The sequence below is a fragment of the Silene latifolia genome, chromosome 5 (assembly GCF_048544455.1).
Source record: "Silene latifolia isolate original U9 population chromosome 5, ASM4854445v1, whole genome shotgun sequence".
In the NCBI taxonomy this organism is placed as follows: Eukaryota; Viridiplantae; Streptophyta; class Magnoliopsida; order Caryophyllales; family Caryophyllaceae; genus Silene; species Silene latifolia.
The window spans coordinates 68,613,402-68,624,244 of NC_133530.1; the positions used below are offsets into that span (position 1 = coordinate 68,613,402).

General features: G+C 35.7%; 1 protein-coding gene across 1 annotated transcript; it reads right to left on the reverse strand.

The window, feature by feature from the left end:
- Positions 1-56: 56 nt before the first annotated feature.
- LOC141657502 (phosphoribosylglycinamide formyltransferase, chloroplastic) lies at positions 57-7,556 on the reverse strand. The gene is made up of 7 exons (XM_074464763.1): positions 7,332-7,556; positions 4,547-4,808; positions 3,650-4,090; positions 2,961-3,069; positions 2,265-2,441; positions 1,544-1,670; positions 57-788 (listed from the first exon to the last, which is right to left on the reverse strand). The coding sequence occupies exons 3-7, from the start codon at positions 4,011-4,013 to the stop codon at positions 675-677; spliced, it is 891 nt and encodes a 296-aa protein (XP_074320864.1). The 5' UTR covers positions 4,014-4,090; positions 4,547-4,808; positions 7,332-7,556; the 3' UTR covers positions 57-674.
- Positions 7,557-10,843: the final 3,287 nt, after the last annotated feature.

Sequence of the window (10,843 nt, forward strand, 5' to 3'; positions counted from 1 at the left end):
AAGTCTGTTACTTGTCAATATTGGATCTTTTGTCAGAGTTCAAACAAGTGGATCGACCAAGCACATTGGATATTAACAAAAAATTTCAATGTCTCTAAAACTCCCATAAATTACGAGAGGAGAAATTAGATGTAAAGAATGATTCAAATGACTCTCCATTCACGCTAAAAAAGTAGCATAATCTCATCACAATTCAAAACCACAGACCCGCTGTTTGGCTCCATTTGAAATGGAAATCAAACCCCCAGAGTAGAGATGGACGAAAATGCAGGCCGCACAGCCCACCCCGGTGGGGAGGAACACAGCCCCCCAGCCCGCATGTCCAGCCTAGTCCAGTCTGCCTATACACCAATGCCGGGCTTGGGCCAGACTTGAGACTCCTCCCGCCCAGCCCGGCCGGTCTCAAGAAATCTAAAAAATCAATATTTATGTTATGGGCCGGGCTTAGGCCACATTTGAGTGAGCCGGGCCTACCTCCCTAGTGCCGGTCCAGGGTAACCCAGCCCGGCCCAATAGTCACCTCTACCTGAGAGGGGATCTTCATGACCTCGGTTCGAATCCCAATAAAAATCAAAACTAACCCTGTAGCTCCCTTACACACGAGAAAAAAGCATGAACATGTTAAAGAGACTTTTTGCCCGAAGATCGCAAGAACAAGTTAAAGGCAATTATAGCTAGGTGCATAGCTTAGGATCTTCCTTGCTTTGTATGAGAGGGACGCCATCATCCCTCCAAATTACCCGGTCTTCACATAATGCTTTCACTACATCCACATACAGAAGGTGCTCCTGTTATCAGAAAAAGAAAAGAAAAATCCCATTAGACTTTATAAAAAAGGATTTACACTGTTTTTACATAGAGAAAATGGGGGCAGCATTGCAAGTTCTACGTGATAGAGGTGAATTGCATGCTGACTCCATTGCAACAACTCTTAACTGCTTAGACGCAAGTATAAGCACAGAATGTCCTAATAAAACGACACATCATTTCTAGAGGCAAGTATAAACACAGAATGCACTGATTAAATGCTTCATCACTTATGTAATATAGTAATATGCTCCGAGATTAGCCTGAATGGGTATGCTCAGGCTTAACTCTTACTGAAAGCATTTGTGCCCTTTAACTCTGTGTTGCTCCGACTCTCCAACATGGTGGCGTGGCTATTTTGGGTGAATTTTCCTATTTCGTGGTCTAATTGAAGTGTCGAAGTGTCGTGTCGTGTCGGACACCGACACGATACCCGACGCGGTAGTTAAGAGAAAAGTCGGAGTAACATAGCTTTAACTATATCATCTTGACTCAGAGTCTGTCCCCATAATGAAAAGGCTCATTCGGATTGGAGACAGATTGCATTTTGGGTATGCTTGCATTCAAGTTTGGCTCATTTTGTGTTTAGGTGTGCTATTAGCTTAAAATTTTGAGCCAGTAAAGTTTGGATAATATCAAGTCATATTTAAGTTCTTCTGTTTGCGTAAAGGTTGAGTCGGGTCTTTTTTTCCAGGCTGCAGGTTCTCGCTGTTATCAAAATGTAAAGTGACATTACCTCATGCAAAACCCTGGCTGCTAGCTCCTCTGGAGTGTCAAAAGCACCAACAGATACAGCTCTCTGGGCTAGAATACGGCCTGTGTCATATTCCTCGTCAACAAAATGGATTGTGGGGCCGGAGTACCTAGGCAAGATAAATAATTATGAAGCAAACGAAAACTAACCAAGAGCAGTACAACATGAGATTTACCAGTTAATGCGTAAAAATGATCAAGACATGCTCCTAATATATTAGTAAAATGATTTCACAACCAGAATATAATGCTATCCTTGAGCGTTCAGTTCGACTTTGTGAAAACCACGACATAAGAATAGAAAGACAGGGCTTATGACTTGTGAAGCCAGATGCATATTTCCTGCTCTTTAACAAGCATGTGTGTGAGTGCACAGATCTTATACGGAGTACTTCATTAACGAAGCATATAAATCCAAGTTGAAGAAAAAAGAGAATTCAAAATTTCAAAAGTATGTTTCAGCCAACCAGGCCCTACGAGTAGCATTTGCATACAAGAACTTTCTGAGTTGAAAGAGAGATTTTGTCAACACTTTTCTCAAAAAAATCCAAACTTGAATGAAGGAATTGTTTGCGACAATGGTAAGTAAGTTCATGCGTACCAGAGATCTAGGAGCAAGAACTGAAAGATCTTAGATTGCTACTATTGAAGGTTTTAACAAGAATAACAGGAAGGTAATAATGTAATATATAATGATGTCTTACCTTGCTCCAGAAGCGATAACAGCTTTGTGAACCTTTAAACCATAATAGCCTTTGCCGCCAAAAGCTGGTAGAAGTGAAGGATGTATGTTCAATATTCGCTTAGGATATTGTCGAACTAATTCAACTGGTATAAGCTTTAAATACCCAGCAAGAAGAATGAAGTCCACATCATATTTTCTACACGAAACAAACAAGGTCTAGTTCAGTGACTACATTGACAATGGAACAAAGTAGCATGACCTCAAAGAAGAGTGTCAGACTGTCACTGTAGCACTAGCAATTAATTTGCAGCTATGTCCATGGACGAAAAATTATTTGGTATACCTGCTATACTATGTAGTCACTGTAGCACTATTTTTTTATCTTCCTTAAAATCATATCCCTACAACTACATTTCCAATTTTCTATTTGGTTAAGTTATACGGTGATGTGGTACATGGGTGTACCTAATGATTTTTCCATCGATTCTAAACTGTGATTTTTAAGTATTACTTAAAAGGCAGCATGAAAAGAAGCAACATGCAACTATTCAAGATTTAACAACCACTATGATGTAAAGCTATCTAACTTTTGTAAGTTCAACTAAGAAGATATGCTGGCAGCATGAAAAGAACAAATCTTTTGGCACTCTCTCAAGGAATTCAACATGTTATTACCCAGAAATTACGCCAATTGAAGTGCCATCAAGAAACAAACCTTAGAGCAAATACAAGGTCATCTGCAGAAAGCCCTTCTGATTCTTTTGTTTTTGGAAACTGAAGTATCGGAATTCCATTCTCTCTTGCATATGCTGCGCCTCCACAACCTGTCATTTGCAAATAGCGCATTCTAATGTCAGTTCCCCAGTGGATATAGTTAAAATGCCTTCCAACTTGTATCAGGTACATTTACAAAAACCACATTAAAGGGGATCGAATGTGTACCACCTTACCCTTGATCCGGAGAGGCTATTTTTGAATGACTCAATATGAAAATTGAGTCGAAAATTGAATTGAATGATTGCAACTCCACGATAAAAAGAAGTGCAACCAACTTACTGACTCCACTTGATTTATTTTCATCATTATTTAAAACTAAAGAAAAGTATTTGCTTTCACTGCAAAATTTAAGAAGCCACTCAAAGTCTAAAACTTTTCCATAAAGCTGCAACTAACAGATGGAAGTTATACTTTCGGCAATAGAAAAGTAACAGTTTCATCACTATCATTACCGAGTGTCTCAAAAAGTAAGGGATTTGGACATACGCAGCTTTTTTGCGGCAATAACAGAAAACTAATTCCAATTGACCCATAGGCAGAAATGGTATAGATATCTACTTACACATCAAATGATCGCATGATAACATGTTTTTTGGTCAAATTAAAGAATTGAGATGCAATTTTCACCTGTTTTGTTTGTAACCAAGACAACTACATCTCCAAGAATGGATCCATCAAGCATTGCCGCATGAATTGCTTTGAAATTGGAACCCCCTCCAGATACAAAAACCGCCAACTTCTTCCGCCTAGATTCTAAATTTAAATGTTTATCGGCAGAGACATTATAAACCTTTTGTGGAGATACTTCACGCAGCACTTGTGTCCTAAGAGCATTTTTATTGGAAGCAAGATTTACTTGACGAGACTTAAATCGGGTTATGCGGAGAAAAGAAGGGGTTGATGAATCGAACAATGAGGCAGTCGTTAATTGCTTGAGTGATAATAGATGAGTAGTTGTGGTACCATATGAGAGGAGGCTTTGAGCGCCCATTATATAATTTCAAACTGTCAAATAAACGGTAGGACACAAAGGACAAGCGACGAGAAAGACTCAAACTCTTATCCGACCTGCAAAATAAGGACACATAACAAATATCAAAGGATAGTAAAGATCAACCATGATACCCCCAATATTACTCTAGCAATCATAATCTCACAAAACTAAATCAAAATTCAAAATGACAACTAGTAAACCGTTTCGTTATTAGAGTAATTTTAGTTATTGATATGTTTCGCGTTACTAGTTACGGAGTACAAGACATATGACATGGGTACAGACATCTGACAAACGTTTGTAAAGTTTGAGTGATTAAAGTGAAGAGCAATCCTCAAATATAAACACAAATTCATCAAGTCGGACATATCCGTCTTAAACTTAAAAAAGAGGTCAAATAGGATAGGTGAGACAAAAGGAACAAGGAAGATGCTGAGTTTTCATGCGATTTTAATTGAAAATTAAACAAGTACGAAAATAAAAAAAGAAAAGAAAAGGAAGAATAGGAATGAGAGAGACGATATTATTACCTTGATAGAAACACGAGTGGTGATTCGGAACTGAGAAACTATAAGGGGGGAAGTACTGGGTTGTGTGCAAAATTAGGAATGAGAAAGAGATATGTTTGTTGCCAACAACTGGAGTTCAGGGCTTGGCTATATTTGTTTGTTGACTCTTGGTCTTGTACTTGTATAGGCTTGGAGGATGCGTGACTAATCAGACTTACCAAATGTGTACACTGTACTTCACATATTTCATCGCCAAATTCTTGTTTCAACGGACTGTTTTCGTCTGAAATTAACACGGATTAAATTAAATATCACCATTTTATGATAAGTATAATGCAAATTTTTTCTGATAAAATATTATCATTAATTTTTTAAAATGTAAATATTTTCTCTAAAATGTTACCTTTACTTTTGAAAAAAAAATCCATCATAAGTAGTTAACACTAACAGGACCATTATGGTCACATTTTTTTTAAAATAAAACCCCAAAGGGCTTAATTAATATGTCAAGCGAAGCTACATCGGAAATATGTTGTGGAAGATCGTCAACCCACAACCTTCTACCAACTAGTCACGGCCAAACATGAGCTAACATATGGACTACCTTATTCGAACATCTACGAACAAACTCAAGGTTTACATCTTGAAAAAAATGACAGAATAAATATCTTCATATATCAAATGGATCACTTCTACCCGTTCTTCTTTGCCACAACTCATTCACCACAGATAAGCAGACATCTTCAAGAACCATCCTCTGGTATCCCGCATTCTTGGCTTCCTGTAAACCCACGAGCATAGCCTGTGCCTCCCTTGCCTTGACCTCCCACCCTTCTCCGCACTGTACCACTACACCCCACCTCACTCTCCCAGCTGCGTCCCTCGTAACCGCTCCAAAACCCGTACCAACACCCTCTATCAACGCAACATCAGCATTAATTTTGAAGAAACCCTCCCTTGGCCGAGACCACACCTCCACTTCCCTGCTGATCCCTTCCTCCCCCACCCCCACCGCTTATGCCCCCTCTGTCTGTCCACAACCCCCTCCCTATTCATCATCGACTTCCTCCCATACCCACCATCCACCTGCATCTCACTATTCACTAATAAGTTCCCTTATTCTCTTAATCACCTCCCCATTCTCCTAAACTCGCCCTCAAACACAAATTTTTTTCGTCTCTCCCAAATCGCCCAACAACATGTCATGAAAACCGCACAATCGTCCTCCCTCATCTCCTTGAAATTCCTTTCCACCACTCTATCACCCTCTCATTCCCATCTTCCAGCGAGACCTTCAACCCCAACCCCTTTCAAATATGCTCCACTCACCCACAGCCCCGAACAACATGGAGACAAGTCTACATGTTGTTGTAGGAAAAAGGGCAGCTCAAGTCATCACCATTAAGTCTCTTAATGATATTTCGTTTCATGGAGAAAATGACGAATTTGGGTTTTGGTAAATATTGTTACAAAATTAGCCTGTTAATCAATTAGTCTTTGCTCTTGTCTAAATTTTATGAGAAAAACGATTATACATTGGATGTATTATATGAGACTCCATATATTTTGAGTTTTTGTGTATTTTTTTTTTTAGCTTTATAAAGTTTGTATATGTTACAACTTACAAGCAGGGGGCGGATCCAGGATTTGAGTAAAGGGGTGGCACACTAAGAAAAAAAATTGCGGACAACTTTATACATTAGAATTCTAATATCGTCAACATGGTTACCGAATTCGCTCGGTGCCCTACGAATCGCGAATTGTTAAAAGCGAATTCTATCATGTTTCTTACTGAAAATACATATAGCACACATTCTATAAGAGAGAATCGCGAATTGGTAAGGACGTATTCATAGCGAATTCGGTAAGCATGATCGTCAATACATAATAATTAACGTAGTTTATTTTTGCATTACACACTTTACTCAACTCAGTACTTTTTGCACAATAATTTCCATTTTCATGCCTTTAGCTAAAATACTTATAACCAATTCTCCCAATTTCCAATCACGAAACATTTCAAACCAACCAAATTTCTTTAATTGTAGTCTTTAATTTAAACGTAAAACAAGTATTTGACTTCTTAAATGTAAATTATTCAACAAACTAATGCTTACTTCCATTTCTTTTTGGCAATAATTTTTTTTTTTTTTTTTGGTGTTTGGGGGCTTATTACTGTTTGATTATTGGTGGTCGGAGACGGCGCTGATAAAGGGTCGAATATCGGAGAAGAATGATATCAACACACAGTACACAAACTAAGTCATCATGATACAGTCTTTCAAAAGAGAAGCCAACGCAATAGAAACAATCAAAGCCAAATCTAAATTGCACATGATGTATCAAATAAACTCATTTGTCATAAAATTCGTAATGGTAACTTCAAATTGGTTAAAGTTAGAAAGAAAATACATTTGCACTAGCAAACCAACAGTTGATCCATGAGCCAAAATAATTATTCAAAAGTTTGAGAAAAATGATATAATTAACCGAACCGATTGAATAATTAATTATTCTCTATCAATATAAGTGACTAAACAATTATTCAAAAGTTCATAGCTCATATTATTTCGCAAATAATTCTTGAACTCAAATAAGTGTACTAACCGAAATTAATTGCAAAGGAAGTGATTTAGGGTTTGAGAAAAATGATATAATTAACCAAATCATTCAATCTAAACTAACACAAATCTACAATTACACAAATAGATAATTAGACTAACAAATTAATAATAACAATTTAGAAATTACCAATCAATGTTGAATCAATCAAATGAATAATCGAATTTGTGGAAAATGAACTTACCAATACAGGCAGGTGCGCGGAGGAGGAGGCCCGCGGTGGACCGTGGACGGCCGAGGAGTGAGGCGGCAAGTGGTTGTATTTTGTGTAGGTGTGTTATTGAGTTACTGTGTCTATCGCGTTTTTCCTTCCATTTTTTCAGATTTTCAATTTTTTTTTTTTTTTATAATCACGTTACTGTGCCCTCACTTTCCATCCCAAATCCGCTCCCTGTTTACAAGTTAGTTTATTTTTTATGAATTTTGTATGCAACTCCTTTTTATGAACTATTTTTTACAAATAATCCCCTTTTAAATTCATTTTTACAAATAACTCCCTTTAAATGTCACTTAGGCCATGTTCTTTTGGACTGAAACCGTCTGAACTGAACTGAACTGAATGGACCTGACCTGAATTGAACTGAACTAAACTAAACGGATCCAAACTGAACTGAACTTTTCTTATAATATTTGTTGTAAAATAAAGGGAAGAGAGAATTGTAGAGAGAAGTCAAAGAGAATAGGGAGAGACAGAACCGTATATTATTCCATTATGAAGGGGTATATATACACATACAATGAGGGTAGAGTTTCCATAAGATAATACAATCTAGAATATTCTAAGATATGGACATCCATATAATATTATACCATAATATTTCATAACACTCTCCCTTGGATGTCCATCGCTGAAGAAGATGCCTCGTTAAAAACCTTCCTAGAAAACCCCGTGGGAAAAACACTAGTGAAGGAAAAGAGTACACTAATCTTCAAACACGCATAACAAGCTGCCTCGTTAAAACCTTTTCATGGAAAACCCAGTGGGACAAAACCATGGCTAAGGAAAAAGAGTACAGCGCGTGCCACTCCCCCTGATGATTACATAACTTGATATATCTTGAAATAATTCACGCTTTGACATAACTTCTCGATTGTTGAAATATAATCCATCTTCGTTGTTATCTTGATATTTTCAATTAGTATAAATTTTTGATAACTTCAATCTTCATATTTCATCGGAACTCACAATCTGGATATGATCATTTCATAATAACTCTTGGATCTTCCTTTCAAATAAGACCTCCATAATTATGATGCAATTTCTCCTCAATATATGACATAATATTATATGTCGAAAATAATTGTCATCTCAACAATAATGACATTCATGACTATAGCGTATTAATTCGCTTATAATGCTACCTCGTTAAAAACCTTGTTAGGAAAAACCCGTTGGGAGAAAAAACCTAGTCGAAGGGAAAAAGAGTGTAGCCATCATTCCTTAATTCCTTGTATTAAGGAGAATCAATCTGATAATTATTGAATAAATCATCCAATACCTTTGAGCTATTTTCTTTGCTAAACCACATATGTATGAATTGACTTTTCATTGTAGACTTTGACTACATTTTTTCAATTATGGTACTTCTGAACCATAAACTAATTTCACATGTTTAGCATGAAGCTCATTTAAATCTGAATTCTCATATGCTCAAACTTCAGGTTGAGACAATAACTTTTCAAATAAACTCTATAGGAGTTTTGATGTTCCATTTTGGAACTAATCACGATATCTTTCAATCGTATAGTAGAGGTTTATATATTTCATCAAGAGTTTTCAGTAACTCAATTGATCAACCATTAATAATTGGTGATCATTTATAAGAGGCTCCTACATGGAGTTATACTCAAAAGAGTAGATCATAATATATTTCTCCTTTCCAACATTATCCATTCAAAATTATATTATGAAACATGTGCATGCATATGATATGAAACTAAGTTCTAAATAACATATCCTAACAAATATGCAATAATAATAATGTAAGTATTAAAACTAATATGCAATGATGAACTTGCTCTCTATATGCACATGATGATGACTCAAAATGCAAACTGTACAATTTTCTTTTCCAATATTCATAATTTGGATTGACTTCAAGTCAATAAGTGGACTTCTAGTCCATGAGCTCATTTATAATCATTGATTATATGCCGACAATCAAAATGGACTTAATTAAATTTACGATCCCCATTATAAAGTCCATAAAATATCGCGCGCAAATGTATGTAGGTTCCATAAATATATCGATATAATTTCATCACTTCTTGATGATATCAGTACTGTTTAATGATATCTGAATCTGAATATGTATGTGGTACCATTATATTTATTTAAGCCATCTATTATCTTTCAGATATCGTGTCACTTCAGGGACACTTCAAATATAGCAATTATATGTCATACCAACTGCTTAAACTTGCTATTTCACATTCATTGGAACCGTCAATTCATATTGACTTTTATTATAATACACTTCAAGTGTATATACTTGTGTTAATCTGGTAACATATGGTTATATCAAATTCAAAAACCTCTACTCAATGAATTTAATGTATAACATTCTATGAACTTCTGGTTCAGTAAGGGATCATATTTATTTTTACCAGCTTTTAACTCACATTTCTCCCCCTAAGGTGGTAAAAACTATAACCAATGAATAGTCTAAATATTTATCATAACCACCTTAGATATCAATTTCTCATATCATCGATGAGAATTTATATGGGCATCTTTGTACAATAACAAAATATTTCTGGAAGAAATGTATAATGCAGTTGGATTTTTAATGTGCTGATTTACAATGCCCAAATTAAGAGATCAACGATTTTATATAAAAATCAGAACGTGATTTTTAATCACGGGAAGTACTCAGAAAAATCATTATGTGATTACACTCAATATAATGTCAATCCATACACGAACATTTAAGTTCTTTATTCAATATCGAGTAGTGTTTAGATCTCCAACATCATACATACTCAATCTTAGTGTAGTGTCTTGCCTTTAATAAAATTTCTACACGAGAGAATTTCAGCACTTATCTTTTCTTGAAGATAAACTCAAGGTATATCAAAACGGGTATAGTAAGAACCCGGATGGCTTTAATTTGTCACATCTGAATCATTTCATGTCAACTTTCTTAGTTTGCCAAAAATACACGGCAAACTTTAATCAAAATTGGATGTATCTCAATAAATTCACTTACCACATGCCATATTTTTGTTGACTATATTCATCACGCTAATCTTATTGTTAGTAATACTTTATCCAACCGGATAAATGATGTGACATATGACACAATATGTGTCTCATATATGTAGGCAAGACTCGTCAATATTCCAATAGGGAATATATTACTCTTTGAGTATTTTCATATTACCAATAATTATAATCGTCAACATATACAATGATGACATACGCATGCTTATCACAACGCACGTTTCAATGTGCTATATAGCATGATCATACATGTAAGTTGATCACAATTCAACTTACGAATCAATTATTCCCTTTAAGGATCAGAGAGATGATTCAACAACTTTCAAATTAGTTGTATTTTTCGACCATTTACTTCACAATATATTATATGTTGGTCACATTATCACTCTTATTTCAAATGTGAAGTAATGTCCACTTCTGGTGGAAATACCAGTGTTTTAAAATAAACACATAACTCATATCAAACTCTTGCA

Bases quoted from the DNA above. Each gene is read 5' to 3' on its own strand.
- LOC141657502 (XM_074464763.1), bottom strand. From the start codon at position 4,013: ATGGGCGCTCAAAGCCTCCTCTCATATGGTACCACAACTACTCATCTA. The intron at 3,070-3,649 runs GTGAAAATTGCA...TGCAAATGACAG, and splicing joins CTTGGTTACAAACAAAACAG to GTTGTGGAGGCGCAGCATAT. The intron at 2,442-2,960 runs GTTTGTTTCTTG...TGTTTCGTGTAG, and splicing joins GACCTTGTATTTGCTCTAAG to AAAATATGATGTGGACTTCA.